Source organism: Hyla sarda, chromosome 4 (genome assembly GCF_029499605.1).
Source record: "Hyla sarda isolate aHylSar1 chromosome 4, aHylSar1.hap1, whole genome shotgun sequence".
Lineage (NCBI taxonomy): Eukaryota > Metazoa > Chordata > Amphibia > Anura > Hylidae > Hyla > Hyla sarda.
In genome coordinates, this window is record NC_079192.1 from 23,230,233 (window position 1) to 23,252,007 (window position 21,775).

A 21,775-nucleotide genomic window follows, 5' to 3' on the forward strand; every position below is an offset into this window, starting at 1 on the left:
CGTGACAATATATATATATATATATATATATATATATGTGTTCACTCTATAGTACCCACACTATTGGTGGGACCCCTAGATTGTGGTGACAATAGGTCCTATCTATCCTTCTCCTATCCAAAGAGATAGATAGCTCTATACAGTGAGACAGAGAGCCTCCCTGTGGTCTATAGCACAGGGTAAGGCGAGCTTATTGAGGGGTAGGTTCCTGTACGGGGCCGTCCTTCTCAGGGCGTTCACTCCGTCTAGGTTTAGGGGTAGTGGAAGGGACCTAGAATAAGGACGAGCAGGTAGTGGCCACCATCCATAGGCCTACACCCCCCTTAGGCCCTTCCCCCTTGACTCTACCTCATCCCCTATCCTATCCTTTAGCATCTATATGGACCATTGATTGTAAGTCTCCTGATTGGTGGGAGCAATTGGATATTGGTATCATAACCAGTGGTTCCTGGTATGCCCATATTTTCAAGCACCAGGACCACATATTTCATACAATTGGAGTGGACCCTTTTTTTTTTTGCTTTAGATTCTAAGATTGAATAAAGTTTAATTTTTAGTGTTTGAATTTGTATTATAATTTTTTGACACTAACTGTATCCAAGACTCAGTGATATTGTACTTCGAGGAGAGCCACACCTTGTCACCGGGACTGAATTCTGGAGGAACTCTACGACTTTTGTCGGCCTGGAACTTCATACGGGCCGAGGCCTTGAGGAGGGCTGAGTGGGTCACTCGCCAAATAGAAGTGAAGTCCAGAAGGAGGTCCTCTACAGTTGGTACAGAAGAGGGGGCGGAGGTCCGAGGTAGAGGTGGCAGAGGACGACGACCATAAACCACAAAAAATGGAGACTTATTGGTGGCGGAAGATTGTTTGAAATTATAAGAGAACTCTGCCCAAAATGGCGTAGATAATCTTCCAGAATCTGGTTCACCCGTTCTACTTGGCCATTGGACTGAGGGTAATACGAGGAAGAAAAGTCCAGCTTGACTCCGAGTTGACCACAGAGAGCCCTCCAAAACCTGGAAACGAACTGCACCCCACGGTCAGAGACGATGTGTCTGGGAAGACTGTGGAGGCGGAAGATATGTAGAAAAAACTGGCCAACTGAGACCAGACAGGGACACAAAGTGAGCCATCTTCGAAAATCGGTCCACCACGACCCAAATGACTGTCATACCATGGGAGGAGGGAAGATCAGTGATAAAGTCCATGGCGATGTGCGACCAAGGGGTCTCCGGAACAGGAAGGGGCAAAAGAAGACCCGCAGGTTTCTGACGAGGAGTCTTGTCACGGGTGCAGATCGCACAAGATTGGACGAATTCTGTGACGTCTTGCTCCAGCGAGGGCCACCAATATCTTTGAGAAATTAATTGAAGAGACTTCTTAATCCCAGGATGACCGGAAAAGAGGGAAGCGTGACCCCACTTGAGAACTTGTAACCGCTGACGAGGAGGAACATAGGTCTTAACCCGGAGGAAGAAGCCACAAGTCCACAGGTGCAACCGAGATGAGACATTCTGGTGGGATAATGTGTTGAGGAGTGGGTACGTCGCCCATAACATCAGAAGAGCGAGAAAGGGCATCTGCCCTGATGTTCTTGGCAGCGGGGCGGAAGTGAATCTGGAAATTGAAGCGGGCGAAGAAGATGTACCAACGAGCTCAGCGGGGGTTTAGTCTCTGAGCAGACTGGAGGTAGACTAAGTTCTTATGGTCCGAGAAAATGGTCACAGGGTGAGGAGCACCCTTGAGAAGATGTCTCCACTCCTCCAAGGCTAATTTAATTGCCAACAGTTCTCTGTCCCCAATAGCGTAATTCTTCTCGGCGGAAGAAAAGGTTTTAGAGAAGAAGCCACAAGTTATGGTCTTGCCTCTGGAGGACTTCTGCGTTAACACAGCTCCAGCTCCCACCGAGGATGCATCCACTTCAAGATAGAATGGCTTAGAAGAATCTGGCCAGGAAAGAACAGGTGCAGAAGCAAAGGCGGCTTTCAGGGACTGGAAGGCCTCTTCAGTGTGAGGAGGCCAGGTCTTGGGATTAGCACCTTTTCTAGTCAAGGCCACAAGAGGAGCCACCAAGGTGGAATAATGAGGAATAAATTGTCTGTAGTAATTGGCAAAACCCAGGAACCTCTGCATGGCTCGGAGACCAGAGGGGCGTGGCCAGTCCAGAACTGCAGGAAGCTTGGCAGGATCCATTTGAAGTCCTTGGGCAGAGATGATATACCCCAGGAAGGGGAAGGAGGAACGCTCAAACAGACACTTCTCAATCTTGAAATAAAAAAGCACAAACGGATGCGCTCCGTAGTGTAACACCAAAGGTGAGTTGGTAACGCTAAGTGTGAATTGCGCTTACCACATGAAGTTGTACTCCAACCAAGTACAACAATGGAACAGGGCGTATCATCATAGGGTCTCTGCAGCTTCGTCCCGCTGAAATAGAATCACGATAAAAACAAGCAATCTCCAGGTAGCAGAATGGGATCAATGGAAGTGCTGAGACCAGATAAGAAATTAAAAGGATTTATTTCCCATAATGCAACGCGTTTCACGGTCACCCGCTTCCTCAGGCATGTTGGGTTTAGTATTACGTTTCGTCGGTCCCCGAACCTGAGAAATTTGGTGGCACCTAGTAGGTTCAAATCTGAATCTCTTCAACAAAACCATTCTGTTGGTTCCAAAGCCCCGGGCACTTTTCCTTGTGGGCGACCAAGGTGCCTTTGTTGTGCTATGATTGGCACTCCCTCTGTTTCATTTAACTCCACAGTATCAAAAAAAAGGTTCCAAATAAAAAATCATTATTCCTGTGACAGTTCGTTTGCTATCTATCTACTTACTTGCTCGTGTGGGCTTCAATACGTTGGCCGCACCGTACAGACAGTGCGGTCACGTATGAACAAACATAGATCTAACATTAAAAATGGTTTTGTTCTACATAGTGTCTCACGCCACTTACTTCTTAAACATGATAGATGCATTGATGTTCTAAAGCTGACTATACTAGAAACTATTCCAGTTTTTAGTCATAATTGTATACAGTGATTAAATAATAGGGAATCCTTTTGGATTTTTTCTTTGGTTACTTTATTTCCAGATGGTCTTAATGAGACACTGGAAAATGCCCGTTAAAATATCAAGAGAAGAGGAGAAAAAAAAAAAAAGGAAAAAAGAAAATATGTTTTTTTTTTATATAGTACTATAATATTTTTAATATTTTTTTGTTAAAATATAATATTTGTTTTTAATTGTATTGTATTTGTTTTATTGGGTACTTTGTTGTGATGTTATTATGTGCTTCTATCTTGTTGTGAGGGGCCTAAAGGGCTTGACCCCTCAAGGGGTTAGTTAAATTTTCCTCCTTGAAGGGGTTAACCCCTTTTCCCTATATATACCTTGTAATCTGCTCAACCCAAGATGCCTGAGGAACCGGACTTCTCAATCTTGGCGTAGAGGCGGTTGCTTCTGAGACGGGTGAGAACTTGTCGGACATGGACTCGATGTTGATCCAAATTAGAGGAAAAAATAAGGATATCATCCAGGTATACTACTACACAAGTGTAAAGAAGATCCCGGAAGATGTCGTTAACTAACTAATGGAAGACTGCAGGTGCGTTACAGAATCCAAAAGGCATCACTAAGTACTCAAAGTGACCGTCCCTGGTGTTAAAAGCGGTCTTCCACTCGTCTCCTCTTCGAATGCGGATCAAATTGTAGGCCCTGCAGAGATCCAACTTGGTGAAAATCTTGGCTCCTCTGAGACGGTCAAACAGCTCAGAGATAACAGGCAGAGAGTAATGGTTTTTAATGGTCATTTTATTGAGTCCTCTATAATCAATGCAGGGACGGAGGGAACCATCCTTTTTAGACATAAAGAAAAAAACGGCTCCAGCGGGAGAAGAAGACTTCCTAATAAAGCCTCTCTGTAAATTCTCACGTACATAGTCAGACATGGCCTGAGTCTCTAGAGGTGAGAGAGGATAAATTCTGCCCCGAGGAGGAGTAGAGCCAGGTGACAGGTCAATAGGACAATCATAAGGCCTGTTAGGAGGAAGGGTCTCCGCTTGTTTTTTACAGAAGACATCCGCAAAATGGTGGTAAGGCTTGGGAAGACCTGGTGGCGGAGGAACTGGGGGGACCCGTTTGATAGGAGCAGGCTTGAGGCACCGGTCAGAGCAGGAGGAACCCCAATGCAGAATCTCACCGGTGGACCAATTCAAGGCAGGACAATGGCGTTGCAACCACGGTAAACCCAGCAGGAGTTCGGAAGAGCAAAAGGGAAGAACCAGAAATTCCAGAGTCTCAGTATGAAACATCCCAATGTCCATCCGCAGGGGCTGGGTGCGGTATTGTACTGTAGCAGAGAGTCTCTCCCCGTTGACCGTAGAAATGAGGAACGGCTTGGGCAGACGGATTATAGGAATTTGATACTTGTCGACCAAGGAGGCGTGGATGAAGTTGCCGGTTGAACCGGAATCCAAGAAGGCAGCAGCAGAGAAGAAGGACTTGGACGAAAGGAACAACTGCACGGATATAATGAGATGTGGAGAGGAAGAATCCAAACCTAGTAATGCCTCTCCCACATCCACTAGGTGCGAGCGTTTCCTGAACGTGGAGGACGAAGAGGACAGTCCTTAAGGAAGTGCTCGGTGCTAGCACAGTACAAACACAGGTTCTCGTCTCTACGGTGGCTCCGTTCTTGCGGGGTCAGGCGAGACCAGTTCACCTGCATGGCCTCCACAGCGGAAGACCCAGAGACAGGTAGAGGTGGATGCTGGAACACAGGAGTCAGACGAGGGCAGCATTTAGGACGAGCTTTTTCCTTCTCAAGATGGAGTTCCCCTTGTCTCTCGGAGAAACGTTTATCGATTATTGTGGCTAGCAAGATGAGGTCACTCAGGGTAGTAGGCAGGTCACGTGCAGCAAGGATGTCCTTAATGTCACAATTAAGTCCCTTCTTAAAAGTGGCACAAAGAGCTTCATTGTTCCAGTTCAGCTCGGAGGCAAGGGTGCGGAACTGGATGGCATAGTCACCCACGGTAGAATTTCCTTGGGACAAGTTTAGCAAAGCAGTCTCTGCGGAGTTAACCCGGGCAGGTTCCTCGAACACACTACAAAACTCCTGACGAAAACTCTGGACAGATGCGGTGGCTGGATCAGCGCGGTCCCAAAGCGGTATAGCCCAGGCCAGGGCCCTCCCGGAGAGCAGACTGAGGATGAAGGCTCAGACGGAAACTGGTCAGACAGTAGCTCGAGGTGAAGAGAGCACTGAGACAGGAACCCTCGGCATAACTTAGGATCTCCGTCGTATTTGTCTGGTAGGGACAAACGGATTCTGGATCCAGTGGCAACTGCAGGCGGAGGTAATGCAGCAGGTGCAGACGGAGGAGCTGGCTGTTGCTAAGAAGGCAGGAGCTGTTGCATCATAGCGGTCAACTGGGCCAGCTGCTGACCTTGCTGGGCCACAATGGAGGTGAGGTCCGCTAGACTTGGCAGGGGAACATCAGCGGGATCCATGGCCGGATCTTACTGTCAGGAACCGGCAGGACAGGTAGTGGATCCTCTGGACCAGAGAGGCGATGGCGTGGGTTGTACTGGAGGACCGGTTCTAAGCAGTTACTGGTCTTCACCAGAGCCCGCCGCAAAGCGGGATGGATTTGCTGCGGCGGTAACTACCAGGTCGTATCCCCCAGTAACAACTCGACCTCTCTGGCAGCTGATATAGCGTGGTACACAGGGAGTAGGCAAGAGCGTAGTCGGACGTAGCAGAAGTCAGGGCAGGCGGCAAGGGTTCACAGGCGAGTATACGGTAGCAACGGGTTCGGGAACTGGCAAGGTAACTAACACAGGAGGGAACGCTTTCTCAGAGGCACAAGGCACAAAGATCCGGCAAGGGAAGGAAGGGGAAGGCAGCTTATATATGCAAGACACAGTAGGAGGTGAGGAACCAGCGCACTAATTACCAGTGCGCTGGCCCTTTAAATTTAATGAAGCCGGCGCGCGCGCCCTAGAGAGCGGGGCCGCGCGCGCCGGGAAGCAGGAGTGTATGGAGCCGCACACCGAGGACCAGGTGAGCCGGACAGGGACGCGGCGCGTGAGTGAGGACCAGCCGCCACGTTAGCCGCATCTCTGACACTGTGGAACCCGTGCTCCCGGTCAGTGCGTCTGACCGAGAGACGTCGGGACCCCGGGGGAGAGAGCTGAGGCAGCGGGCGCTCTGGTCCGGAGGTGATGACCGGAGCGCTCGCTGTGACACTGCTCCTATGTACAAGAAAATAACTAAGTCCAAAGTGTTAGGCACAGCTCACTCGTACGCCCTTTCTGCGTCTCGGACGAGACTGAACCACAACTCGTATGATTATGAAAAATGAAGAGATGTCCAGCGCAGGTTCCAAGCAATACAAAATAATTTATTCAGCAGTAACACGACATGATGACAGGTAGGTGACGCGTTTCAGCCACAATCTGCGGCCTTAGTCATACAACAATACATTACAAATGAATCTCTTTTATAAGGGAGAGAGGCAGGGTTCTATCCAGCAGGAAGGGTGTGCCCGGTGAGTGAAATCACCCTCAGGGTTAACCCGTTGCTGGAAGTTGACTCCCTCATCCCCCGTACAATTGTGATATAAAAACGCATGGTTTGTGTGAACACATGCTAAAAATTACAAATAGTACAAACAAACCCATATTGAATGGGATTCACAATTATAAAAAGTTCTTATGTACGGATTGGATAATGGTGTCTGTAAATTAGTCATAAACCAATATTTGATGGTCACTATATAACTTATAAAAATAGCAATTTCATATGAAAATATTTATCAAATGTATATAATGTAATAATTTGCTAAATTTTATACGACAAACACCATGTCTTAGAGAAGTGGGAAGATCAATGTGAAAATACGAAATATTGAAACGGACTCATATATGTTAGTGTTGCGAATTTATCTGGATTTTCTTCATATGAGCAAAGTCACATGTTGATGACGATAATTTGATCCTAAATAATTAGATAATATTCATTATATTGCACAAAGGGCATAAAGCGATATAAATTCAATTTGATTATCTGTGTATTTTAAACATTAAATATTTTAACTACTAAATTCGTAATATATATAAAGAGTCATAATTTCAATAATGCAATATTACATCTTGTCTTTGATTCAGGCCTTGGGAGTACCTGGTTTGTAATGTTATTATCCAATAAACTTCCCTATCCAGTAGTTTTTGTTTAATATTTCCACCCCTAATTGTGTGGACAACTTTTTCTATTCCCTGAAGGCTAAGACCGGAGAAATCCCCCTCATGGTTTTCTGCACAATGTCTGCTGACCATGGATAAATGTCTAGTTTGGAAATGAGGAATATCAGACAGGTGTTTTCTGATCCTCGCCTTCAGGGGATTCGTGGTGCACCCAACATATTGAACTTGGCATAGTTCACATGTCATTAGATACACCACGTTATTAGTGTTACAATTTATGTATCCAGACATGTTAAATGTTTCTTTTGTAGTGGTGGAGAGAAAAGTTTTACTGTTTTTCATAATTGTACAACAAATACATTTCAGGTGTCCACATTTATAATTTCCTTTCACTTTTAACCAGGTAGAATTTTTCTTTTCTGTTGAACTATAAAGACTGGGAGAAATATACTGCCCAATGGTTTTTGCTTTTTTCGAAATATATTTATATCCATTTTCAAATGTTTTTGTATAATGACTATCATTCGCTACCATTGGCAGATATTTTTCCACTATATGACAGATTTGTCTAAAATTTTGGCTGTAATTAGTAGAAAAAATGAGTGTTTTTTTATGATTCTGTGATGTATGTCGCTTAAGTTTTTTGTTATCTCCATATATTAGATCGCTTCTATTTCTTTTACTGGCAATATTTTTTGCTCTTTCTAATGACCATTTTTGATATCCTCTCTGGCTTAATCTTTGCGATATATCATTCACTTCACGATCAAAGATCTCTGGAGTGGAACAATTACGTCTGGCCCTTATCATCTCCCCCACTGGGAGATTTTTAATTACGTGGGGGGGATGACAAGATCCTGCCTGCAATATAGAGTTTGCTGAGAGTTCCTTACGGTATGTGGAGGTCTCAATCTTGGCATTTATTACATCACCTCTTAATGTTAAATCCCAAAAATTTATTTCATTTTCGTGACTATGTAATGTAAATTTGAGATTGCAAGGATTATGATTTAGATATTCACCAAAGTGCTGTGTAGTCGGCATAGACGACCTCCCGATAAACAGGAGGTCGTCTATATACCGACCATACCACAAAATATGTTGACCACAACTATTGTTGTGGGAAAACAAAAACTCCTTTTCCCACCAACTCATAAAGATATTGCATTATTGAAATTATGACTCTTTATATATATATTACGAATTTAGTAGTTAAAATATTTAATGTTTAAAATACACAGATAATCAAATTGAATTTATATCGCTTTATGCCCTTTGTGCAATATAATGAATATTATCTAATTATTTAGGATCAAATTATCGTCATCAACATGTGACTTTGCTCATATGAAGAAAATCCAGATAAATTCGCAACACTAACATATATGAGTCCGTTTCAATATTTCGTATTTTCACATTGATCTTCCCACTTCTCTAAGACATGGTGTTTGTCGTATAAAATTTAGCAAATTATTACATTATATACATTTGATAAATATTTTCATATGAAATTGCTATTTTTATAAGTTATATAGTGACCATCAAATATTGGTTTATGACTAATTTACAGACACCATTATCCAATCCGTACATAAGAACTTTTTATAATTGTGAATCCCATTCAATATGGGTTTGTTTGTACTATTTGTAATTTTTAGCATGTGTTCACACAAACCATGCGTTTTTATATCACAATTGTACGGGGGATGAGCGAGTCAACTTCCAGCAACGGGTTAACGCTGAGGGTGATTTTACTCACCGGGCACACCCTTCCTGCTGGACAGAACCCTGCCTCTCTCCCTTATAAAAGAGATTCATTTGTAATGTATTGTTGTATGACTAAGGCCGCAGATTGTGGCTGAAACGCGTCACCTACCTGTCATCATGTCGTGTTACTGCTGAATAAATTATTTCGTATTGCTTGGAACCTGCGCTGGACATCTCTTCATTTTTCATAAGAATATAACTACTATAATACTGCTCCAATATACAAGAATATAACTACTATAATACTGCTCCTATGTACAAGAATATAACTACTATAATTCTGCTCCAATGTACAAGAATATAACTACTATAATACTGCTCCTATATACAAGAATATAACAACTATAATACTGCCTTCTATGTACAAGAATATAACTACTATAAAACTGCTCCTATGTACAAGAATATAACTACTATAATACTGCCTCCTATGTACAAGAATATAACTACTATAATACTGCCTCCTATATATACAAGAATATAACTACTATAATACTGCTCCTATGTACAAGAATATAACTACTATAATACTGCCTCCTATGTACAAGAATATAACTACTATAAAACTGCTCCTATATTCAAGAATATAACTACTATAATACTGCCTCCTATATACAAGAATATAACTACTATAATACTGCCTCCTATATATACAAGAATAAAACTACTATAATACTGCTCCTATGTACAAGAATATAACTACTATAATACTGCCTCCTATATACAAGAATATAACTACTATAATACTGCTCCTATATACAAGACTATAACTACTATAATACTGCTCCTATATACAAGAATATAACTACTATAATACTGCTCCTATATACAAGAATGTAACTACTATAATACTGCTCCTATATACAAGAATATAACTACTACTAGTTTACAGGGATCCTCACCCAGAGCATCAGTTTGTTGTGATTGGATAATGTTCATTCCGCAGAGGAGAGTTTGGTCCGTCATCGGTGTCCAGATCTCTTCTGGTTGTGAATGGAGAAGTTGGCAATGTTCCCCATCTCTACCCTGTACCCCCGGATCAGATAAGGAGGACGCCTCTTTTATTTTCTGTGAATCTTGCAGGTCTGAGTTTTCGGGTTTTACCTCGGTGATTTCAGGTGGCAGATTTAGCAGATTGGGGTTTTGGGGTTGATGTTTCTGGGATGCCTGTAAATCAGAGTTTGGGTCTGCAGGGTGGACTGAGACATTTCTGTCTATAGAAGGGTCACTGATCAGCATTTCAGAGGCGTCCCCTGACTCACAACCAGTTTGATTTATTTCATCTTTTATACCCTCCATGACCATGAGGGGGAAGTCTAAGGTTCCGCTCATTATATGAACTTCATTCACTTGCTCACTGACGTCTGTGGTCTCCATTATGCTGGTGGATGGCATGACTGTCTCATGAGGGCATCTCTCTCTGATGTCTGTGGTCTCTTTTATACTAGTGGCTGACATGACTGTCTCATAAGGACATCTCTTACTTACGTCTGTGGTCTCTTTTATACTAGTGGCTGAAATGACTGTCTCATGAGGGCATCTCTCACTGATGTCTGTGGTCTCTGTTACACTCGTGGCCTCCTATATACAGGAATATAACTACTATAATACTGTTCCTATATACAAGAATATAACTACTATAAAAATCTAAGTGGAGAGAGATGAGTGGCACCAGTGACTGGACTCCCTAAGTAACAGCCTATTCGTGGAGGTGTTGTCTTGGAGCTTCAGGTATACGTAATCTCTGGGGGTGCAGGTATAAATTCGGTAGTCCATAAATATGAAAAAGAGGAGAAAAGATGAAGATACCGCACTCACCCACTGTATGTACTTGAAGATGTAGATTTATTCAGATCCTTGGAGATGGATCCGTAAGGTGGAGGACATGTCCTCCACCTTACGGATCCATCTCCAAGGATCTGAATAAATCTACATCTTCAAGTACATACAGTGGGTGAGTGCGGTATCTTCATGTTTTCTCCTCTTTTTCATATAACTACTATAATACTGCTCCTATATACAAGAATATAACTACTATAATACTGCCTTCTATGTACAAGAATATAACAACTATAATACTGCCTCCTATATACAGGAATATAACTACTATAATACTGCTCCAATATACAAGAATATAACTACTATAATACTGCCTTCTATGTACAAGAATATAACTACTATAAAACTGCTCCTATGTACAAGAATATAACTACTATAATACTGCCTCCTATGTACAAGAATATAACTACTATAATACTGCCTCCTATATATACAAGAATATAACTACTATAATACTGCTCCTATGTACAAGAATATAACTACTATAATACTGCCTCCTATGTACAAGAATATAACTACTATAAAACTGCTCCTATATTCAAGAATATAACTACTATAATACTGCCTCCTATATATACAAGAATAAAACTACTATAATACTGCTCCTATGTACAAGAATATAACTACTATAATACTGCCTCCTATATACAAGAATATAACTACTATAATACTGCTCCTATATACAAGACTATAACTACTATAATACTGCTCCTATATACAAGAATATAACTACTATAATACTGCTCCTATATACAAGAATGTAACTACTATAATACTGCTCCTATATACAAGAATATAACTACTATAATACTGCCTTCTATGTACAAGAATATAACAACTATAATACTGCCTCCTATATACAGGAATATAACTACTATAATACTGCTCCTATATACAAGAATATAACTACTATAATACTGCCTTCTATGTACAAGAATATAACTACTATAAAACTGCTCCTATGTACAAGAATATAACTACTATAATACTGCCTCCTATGTACAAGAATATAACTACTATAATACTGCCTCCTATATATACAAGAATATAACTACTATAATATTGCTCCTATGTACAAGAATATAACTACTATAATACTGCCTCCTATGTACAAGAATATAACTACTATAAAACTGCTCCTATATTCAAGAATATAACTACTATAATACTGCCTCCTATATACAAGAATATAACTACTATAATACTGCCTCCTATATATACAAGAATAAAACTACTATAATACTGCTCCTATGTACAAGAATATAACTACTATAATACTGCCTCCTTTATACAAGAATATAACTACTATAATACTGCTCCTATATACAAGACTATAACTACTATAATACTGCTCCTATATACAAGAATATAACTACTATAATACTGCTCCTATGTACAAGAATATAACTACTATAATATTGCCCCTTGTGTACAAGAATATAACTACTATAATACTGCTCCTTTATACAAGAATATAACTACTATAATACTGCCTCCTATATACAAGAATATACCTATTATAATACTGCCTCCTATATACAAGAATATAACTACTATAATACTGCTCTTATATACAACAATATAACTACTATAATACTGCTCCTATATACAAGAATATAACTACTATAATAATTCTCCTATATACAAGAATACAACTACTATAATACTGCTCCTATGTACAAGAGTATAATTACTATAATACTGCTCCTATATACAAGTGTTACGCCGAGTGCTCCGGATTCCCGTTCCTCCCCGGAGCGCTCACAGCGTTCTCCTGTTCGCAGCGCCCCGGTCAGACCCGCCGAACGGGTGCGCTGCGATAATGTCCCTAGCCGGGATGCGATTTGCGATGCGGGACGCGCCCGCTCGCGGTGCGCATCCCGACCCGCCTACCAGACTCGCTCCCCGTCTGTGCTGTCCCGGCGCGCGCGGCCCCGCTCTCTAGGATGCGCGCGCGCCGGTTCTTTGCGATTTAAAGGGCCGGTGCGCCACTGATTGGCGCATGGTTTTTAATTAGTGTGTTCTCCTGTGCACTTCCCTATATTACCTCACTTCCCCTGCACTTCCTTGCCGGATATTGTTGCCATTGTGCCAGTGAAAGCGTTCCTTGTCTATCCCTAGCCAGTGTTCCAGACCTCTTGCCGTTGCCCCTGACTACGATCCTTGCTGCCTGCCCTGACCTTCTGCTACCTCCGACCTTGCTCTTGTCTCATCCCTTGTACCGCGCCTATCTCAGCAGTGAGAGAGGTTGAGCCGTTGCCGGTGGATACGACCTGGTTGCTACTGCCGCTGCAAGACCATCCCGCTTTGCGGCGGGCTCTGGTGAAAACCAGTAGCAACTTAGAACCGGTCCACCGACACGGTCCACGCCAACCCCTCTCTGACACAGAGGATCCACCTCCAGCCTGCCGAATCCTGACAGTAGATCCGGCCATGGATCCCGCTGAGGTCCCGCTGCCAGTTGTCACTGACCTTACCACGGTGGTCGCCCAGCAGTCGCAACAGATAGCGCAACAAGGCCACCAGCTGTCTCAACTGACTGTGATGCTACAGCAGCTTCTACCACAGCTTCAGCAACCATCTCCTCCGCCAGCTCCTGCACCTCCTTCGCAGCGAGTGGCCGCATCCAGCCTCCGTTTATCATTGCCGGACAAGTTTGATGGGGACTCTAAACTTTGCCGTGGTTTTCTCTCGCAATGTTCCCTGCATTTGGAGATAATGTCGGACCAATTTCCAACTGAAAGGTCAAAGGTGGCTTTCGTGGTCAGTCTTCTCCCTGGGAAAGCCCTGTCATGGGCCACACCGCTCTGGGACCGCAATGATCCTGTCACTGCCTCTGTACATTCTTTCTTCGCGGAGATTCGAAGTGTCTTCGAGGAACCAGCCCGAGCCTCTTCTGCCGAGACTGCCCTGCTGAACCTGGTCCAGGGTAATTCTTCAGTAGGCGAGTACGCCATCCAATTCCGTACTCTCGCCGCCGAATTGTCCTGGAATAATGAGGCCCTCTGCGCGACCTTCAAAAAAGGCCTATCCAGTAACATCAAAGATGTGCTGGCCGCACGAGAAATCCCTGCTAACCTGCATGAACTTATTCATCTTGCCACCCGCATTGACATGCGTTTTTCCGAAAGACGTCAGGAGCTCCGCCAGGATATGGACTTTGTTCGCACGAGGCGGTTTCTCTCCCCGCCTCCTCTCTTCTCTGGTCCGCTGCAATCTGTTCCTGTGCCTTCCGCCGTGGAGGCTATGCAAGTAGACCGGTCTCACCTGACACCTCAAGAGAGGACACGCCGCCGCAATGAGAACCTATGCCTGTACTGTGCCAGTACCGAACACTTCTTGAAGGATTGTCCTATCCGTCCTCCACGTCAGGAAAGACGCACTCCGATTCCGCACAAAGGTGAGACAACTCTAGGTGTGAACTCTGCTTCTCCACGTCTTACTGTGCCAGTGCGGATTTCTTCTACTAACTTCTCCTTCTCAGCTGTGGCCTTCTTGGATTCCGGATCTGCAGGAAATTTTATTTTGGCCTCTTTCGTTAACAGGTTCAACATCCCAGTGACTAGTCTCTCCAGACCCCTCTACATCACCTCTGTTAATGGTGAAAGATTGGACTGTACTGTGCGTTACCGCACAGAACCCCTCTTAATGTGCATTGGACCCCATCACGAAAAAATTGCATTTCTGTTACTTTCTAACTGCACCTCTGAAATTCTTCTTGGACTACCTTTGCTGCAACGCCATTCCCCTACCCTTGACTGGACCACTGGGGAAATCAAGAACTGGGGTACTTCTTGCCATAAAAAAATGCCTTATGTCTGTTCCCAGTCCTGCCAGTCAAAACCCTATGGCTCCTCCGATACCAGGTCTCCCCAAGGCCTATCTGGACTACATTGATGTTTTTTGCAAAAAACAAGCAGAGACTTTGCCTCCTCACAGGCCTTATGACTGTCCTATTGATCTCCTCCCTGGTACTACTCCACCCCGGGGCAGAATCTATCCTCTGTCTGCTCCGGAAACACAAGCCATGACGGAGTACATCCAAGAAAATTTAAAAAGGGGATTTATCCGCAAGTCTTCCTCCCCTGCCGGAGCAGGGTTCTTCTTTGTCTCCAAAAAAGACGGTTCCTTACGACCATGCATTGGTTACCGTGGTCTTAATAAAATCACTATAAAAAAACGCTATCCCCTACCTCTTATCTCGGAACTCTTTGACCGCCTACGTGGCGCAAACATCTTTACCAAATTGGATTTAAGAGGTTCATATAATCTCATCCGCATCAGGGAAGGGGACGAGGGGAAGACCGAGTTTAACACCAGAGATGGACACTTTGAATATCTGGTTATGCCCTTTGGGCTTTGCAACGCCCCTGCCGTCTTCCAGGACTTTGTAAATGAAATTTTTCGTGATTTATTATATACCTGTGTTGTGGTCTACCTGGACGATATTTTGATTTTTTCTTCTAACCTAGAAGAACACCGCCGGCATGGTTCTTCAGAGACTCCGGGACAATCAGTTATATCCCAAGATGGAGAAATTCCAATCTCTTCCCTTCCAAGGATATTTAGTCTCTGGCCAGGGACTCCAAATGGACCCGGACAAACTATCAGCCGTGTTGGATTGGCCACGCCCCTCCGGACTCCGAGCTATCCAACGTTTCTTGGGGTTTGCCAATTACTACAGACAATTTATTCCACATTTTCCACCATTGTGGCTCCAATTGTGGCCCTAACCAAGAAAAACGCCAACCCTAAGTCCTGGCCTCCTCAAGCGGAAGAGGCGTTCAACCGTCTCAAAACTGCTTTTTCTTCTGCTCCCGTACTCTCCAGACCTGATCCATCTAAACCCTTCTAACTGGAGGTAGATGCCTCCTCGGTAGGAGCTGGAGCTGTACTCCTACAGAAAAATTCTTCCGGACATGGTGTTACTTGTGGTTTCTTTTCTAGGACCTTCTCTCCGGCGGAGAAAAACTACTCAATTGGTGATCGAGAACTACTGGCCATAAAACTGGCCCTCGAGGAATGGAGGCACCTGCTGGAGGGGTCCAAATACCCAGTTATGATATACACTGATCACAAGAATCTCTCTTATCTTCAGTCTGCCCAACGGCTGAACCCTCGCCAGGCTAGGTGGTCGTTGTTCTTTGCCCGTTTTAACTTTGAGATTCATTTTCTCCCCGCTGACAAGAACATTAGGGCTGACGCCCTCTCTCGTTCCTCGGATGCCTCTGAAATGGAAGCCTCCCTGCAACACATTATTCCTCCTGACTGTCTGATCTCTGCTTCCCCAGCTTCCATCAGACAAACTCCTCCTGGAAAGACCTTCGTCCCTCCACGCTCAGGATTCTCAGGTGGGGACACTCCTCACATCTCGCCGGCCATGCTGGCATCAAAAAATCCGTCCAGCTCATCTCTCGTTTTTATTGGTGGCCTACCCTGGAAGCAGATGTTGCTGATTTTGTTCGGGCTTGTACAGTCTGTGCCCGGGACAAGACTCCTCGCCAGAAGCCTGCCAGTCTCCTTCATCCTCTGCCTGTTCCTGAGCTACCATGGTCTCAGATTGCTATGGACTTTATTACAGACTTACCTTTATCCCGTGGCAACACAGTTATTTGGGTGGTCGTTGATCATTTCTCCAAGATGGCACATTTTATTCCTCTTCCAGGTCTTCCTTCTGCGCTACAGTTGGCGAAACAATTTTTTGTGCACATTTTTCACCTTCATGGGCTTCCTACGCATATCGTCTCGGATAGAGGCGTTCAATTTGTGTTGAAATTCTGGAGGGCCCTCTGTAATCAGCTTAAAATCAAATTAAACTTCTCGTCTTCCTATCATCCCCAATCCAATGGGCAAGTGGAGAGAGTTAATCAGGTTCTTGGGGACTATTTGCAACTTTTTTTTCCTCCCGCCAGGATGACTGGGCCGATCTCCTACCATGGGCCGAATTCTCGTACAATTTCAAAGTCTCTGAGTCCTCCGCTAAATCCCCATTCTTTGTGGTGTACGGCCGTCACCCTCTTCCCCCCCTCCCCACTCCCACGCCTTCTGGTTTGCCCGCTGTTGATGAGGTGACGCGGGACTTCTCCACCATCTGGAAAGAGACTCAAAAATCTCTCATACATGCCTCATCCCGGATGAAGAAACATGCCGACAAAAAAAGAAGGACTCCTCCTGTCTTTTCTCCCGGAGACAAAGTGTGGCTATCCACCAAGTATATCCGCTTCCGTGTCCCCAGTTATAAACTGGGACCACGTTATCTTGGACCTTTTAAAATCAAATGCCAAATCAACCCTGTCTCCTACAAACTCCTTCTTCCTCCTTCTCTCCGTAATCCCAATGCTTTTCATGTCTCTCTCCTTAAACCACTTATCCTTAACCGCTTCTCTCCTAAGGTTGTTGCTCCTACTCCTGTCTCCGGGTCCTCTGACATCTTCTCGGTTAAAGAAATTCTGGCATCCAAGATGGTCAGAGGTAATAAATTCTTGTAGATTGGGAGAATTGCGGTCCGGAGGAGAGGTCATGGGAATCCGAGGACAACATCCTTGACAAGGACCTTATCTACAAATTTTCAGGTTCTAAAAAGAGGGGGAGACCCAAGGGGGGGGGGGGTACTGTTACGCCGAGCGCTCCGGGTCCCCGCTCTTCCCCAGAGCGCTCACAGCGTTCTCCCATTTGCAGCGCCCCGGTCAGACCCGCTGACCGGGTGCGCTGAGATAATGTTCCCAGCCGGGATGCGATTCGCGATGCGGGACACGCTCGCTTGCGGTGCGCATCCCGACCCGCCTACCAGACTCGCTCCCGGTCTGTGCTGTCCCGGCGCGCGCGGCCCCGCTCTCTAGGGCGCGCGCGCCGGTTCTTTGCGATTTAAAGGGCCGGTGCGCCACTGATTGGCGCATGGTTTTTAATTAGTGTGTTCTCCTGTGCACTTCCCTCTATTACCTCACTTCCCCTGCACTTCCTTGCCGGATATTGTTGCCATTGTGCCAGTGAAAGCGTTCCTTGTCTATCCCTAGCCAGTGTTCCAGACCTCTTGCTGTTGCCCCTGACTACGATCCTTGCTGCCTGCCCTGACCTTCTGCTACCTCCGACCTTGCTCTTGTCTCATCCCTTGTACTGCACCTATCTCAGCAGTCAGAAGTTGAGCCGTTGCCGGTGGATACGACCTGGTTGCTACTGCCGCTGCAAGACCATCCCGCTTTGCGGCGGGCTCTGGTGAAAACCAGTAGCAACTTAGAACCGGTCCAACGACACGGTCCACGCCAACCCCTCTCTGACACAGAGGATCCACCTCCAGCCTGCCGAATCCTGACAACAAAAATATAACTACTATAATACTGCTCCTATATACAAGAATATAACTACTATAATATTGCTCCTATATACAAGAATATAACTACTATAATACTGCCTCCTATATACAAGAATATAACTACTATAATACTGCTCCCATATACAACAATATAACTACTATAATACTGCCTCCTATATACAAGAATATAACTACTATAATACTGCCTCCTATATATATAAGAATAAAACTACTATAATACTGCTCCTATGTATAACTACTATAATATTTAACTCTTCACTTATCACTTCTCTTGTAGGACTCACCTCCAACCTCTCAGTCTGCAGACGTGGCCAAGAACCTCGGCAGCCTTCTGGGTTTTATTATGGTGATCGTTGGACATCACTTACATGCTTGGGTCGCCATTTTCCTCAACCTGCGGATGCTCTCTCCTGCTTGAAAGGGAAAAACATCTACATGATTGGTGACTCAACGCTACGCCAGTGGTATGAATACCTGGAGCATTTTATTTCCAGTAAGAAGTTTACTTTACTATTCAGACATCTTCAGTCATGAGGCTTTGTCAGAGACTCTATGCGGAGCTGCAGGATCCATGGCTTCTCTCTTCCTAACCCTCCCTGTCTGTAATGATTTGTGTAAAGAGCTCATTCTCCAGCACTGAGTCTTGGTGCACATCAATCAGATCAGCCAAGGTAAGTAAGGGTGGGGGAGAGAGAAGGCATGCATCCCATGGCCCAGCACAGCCTCTTTGACACACTGAGCATGATCTAGAGCTGACAGATTCTCTTTAAATCTGTTGCTCCCAACATTTGAATATACTCAAAAATGAATAAATATGCATCTACATAATTATGTGTACATGCAGAGTCAGATTGGACTACCATAATACCAGAGGGGACACTGATAAAGTGTCTTTGGGCTCCTCTTCCTGTGTAGATTGCTCATCCTGGACCATCAAGGCATTGGATGGCGCATGCGCGCTGAGGAACATGATGCTCACAGATGGTGCCTGGACTACACAGGACAAAACAGCGAATAAAAAGCAATTAAAAACAAACAAATAACACATTGGGGGAGATTTATCATTGTTGCCTTTGGAAAGTGAGTGTTAACCACTTATGGACCCAGGGCGTACCTGTACGCCCTGAGTCCGCTCCCTTTCTATAACGTGGGGCTAATACCGTGCAGCACTGATCACAGTGCCGCGCGCTATTAACCCTTTAGACGCGGTGTTTAAAGTTGATCACCACGTCTAAAGTGAAAGTAAATGTCACGATGCCGGCTGGCAGGTAGTGGATCCTCTGTGCCAGAGAGGGATGGCGAGGACCGCGCTAGTGGACCGGTTCTAAGCCACTACAGGTTTTCACCAGAGCCCGCCGCAAAGCGGGATGGTCTTGCTGCGGCGGTAGTGACCAGGTCGTATCCACTAGCAACGGCTCACCTCTCTGGCTGCTGAAGATGCTGAAGATAGGCGAGGTACAAGGGAGTAGGCAGAAGCAAGGTCGGACGTAGCAGAAGGTCGAGGCATGCAGCAAGGATCGTAGTCAGGGGCAACGGCAGGAGGTCAGAAACACGGGCTAGGAACAGACAAGGGAACGCTTTCACTAGGCACTAAGGCAACAAGATCCGGCAAGGGAGTGCAGGGGAAGTGAGGTGATATAGGGAAGTGCACAGGTGAACACACTAATTGGGACCACTGCGCCAATCAGCGGCGCAGTGGCCCTTTAAATCGCAGAGACCCGGCGCGCGCGCGCCCTAGGGAGCGGGGCCGCGCGCGCCGGGACAGAACAGACGGAGAGCGAGTCAGGTAGGGGAGCCGGGGTGCGCATCGCGAGCGGGCGCTACCCGCATCGCGAATCGCATCCCGGCTGGCAGCGGAATCGCAGCGCCCCGGGTCAGAGGACGTGACCGGAGCGCTGCCGCGGGGAGAGTGAAGCGAGCGCTCCGGGGAGGAGCGGGGACCCGGAGCGCTCGGCGTAACAGTACCCCCCCCCTTGGGTCTCCCCCTCTTCTTGGGGCCAAAGAACCTGAGGAAAAAAAAGTCAATTTTTCCGTGATGAGGTCCGATGCACATTAGGAGGGGTTCTGTGCAGAAACGCATGAGACAGTCCAATCTTTCATTGTTAATACAATAGATGTAGAGGGGTCTGGCGAGACTGGTCACGGGGACGTAGAACCTGTTGATGAGAGAGGCCAAAAAAAATTTTCCTGCAGATCCGGAATCCAAGAAGACCATAGTAGAGAAGGAGAAGGTAGAGGCAGATATCCGCACAGGCACAGTAAGGCGTGGAGAAGCAGAGTTGACATCAAGAACTGTGTCACCTTTGTGCGGAGTCAGCGTACGTCTTTCCAGGCGGGGAGGACGGATAGGACAATCCTTCAGGAAGTGTTCGGTACCGGCATAGTACAGGCAAAGATTCTCCATGCGGCGTCGTGTCCTCTCTTGAGGTGTCAAGCGAGACCGGTCAACTTGCATAGCCTCCGTGGCGGGAAGCACAGGAACGGATTGCAGAGGACCAGAGGAGAGAGGAGCCGGGGAGAAAAAACGCTTCGTGCGAACAAAGTCCATATCCAGGCGGAGCTCCAGACGCCATCCGGAAGAACGCATGTCAATGCGAGTGGCAAGATGAATGAGTTCATGTAGGTCAGCAGGAGTCTCTCGTGCGGCCAGAACATCTTTAATGTTGCTGGATAGGCCTTTTTTAAAGGTCGCGCAGAGAACCTCACTATTCCAGGACAATTCGTAAGCAAGAGCACGGAACTGAATGGCGTACTCGCCAACGGAAGAAACACCCTGTTCCAGGTTCAGCAGGGCAATCTCGGCAGAAGAAGCTCGGGCAGGCTCCTCGAAGACACCACGGACCTCAGCGAAGAAGGACTGGACTGTGGCTGTGGCAGAATCATTGCGGTCCCCATCAAACTTGTCCGGCAGGGACAAGCAGGGGTTAAGAACGGCCGGTTGCTGCGGAGGAGTTGCAGGAGCCGGCGGAGGAGATGGTTGTTGCAGCTGTAGCTGTGACTGAAGTTGCTGTATCTGCGGCAGCAGCTGCTGTGACTGAAGTTGCTGTATCTGCGGCAGCAGCTGCTGTAACTGTGACTGAAGACGCTGTGTCTCGGAGATCAAGTATGCCAGCTGTTGAACTCGTTGGGCGATCTTTACGCCAAATTTGTCCGGCAGGGACAAGCAGGGGTTAGGAACGGCCGGTTGCTGCGGAGGAGTTGCAGGAGCCGGCGGAGGAGATGGTAGTTGCAGCTGTAGCTGTTGCTGTATCTGCGGCTGCAGCTGCTGTATCTGTGACTGAATACGCAGTGCCTCGGAGGTCAAGTATGCCAGCTGTTGATCTCGTTGGGCGATCTTTAGGGCTAGCTGGGCGACCAGTGTAGGATCTTCAGCGGGATCCATGGCCGGATCTACTGTCACGATGCCGGCTGGCAGGTAGTGGATCCTCTGTGCCAGAGAGGGATGGCGAGGACCGCGCTAGTGGACCGGTTCTAAGCCACTACAGGTTTTCACCAGAGCCCGCCGCAAAGCGGGATGGTCTTGCTGCGGCGGTAGTGACCAGGTCGTATCCACTAGCAACGGCTCACCTCTCTGGCTGCTGAAGATGCTGAAGATAGGCGAGGTACAAGGGAGTAGGCAGAAGCAAGGTCGG

At 45.9% G+C, this 21,775-nt stretch overlaps 1 protein-coding gene across 1 annotated transcript in view; it reads left to right on the forward strand.

Annotated features, from left to right (window-relative positions):
• LOC130367325 (NXPE family member 3-like) overlaps positions 1 to 21,775 on the forward strand; it is a 47,394-nt gene that overhangs the window by 22,697 nt on the left and 2,922 nt on the right. Inside the window, exon 5 of the mRNA XM_056569734.1 lies at positions 18,421 to 18,636. Coding sequence (XP_056425709.1) covers positions 18,421 to 18,636 — 216 coding nt within the window. The remainder of the gene's footprint in view (positions 1 to 18,420; positions 18,637 to 21,775) is intronic.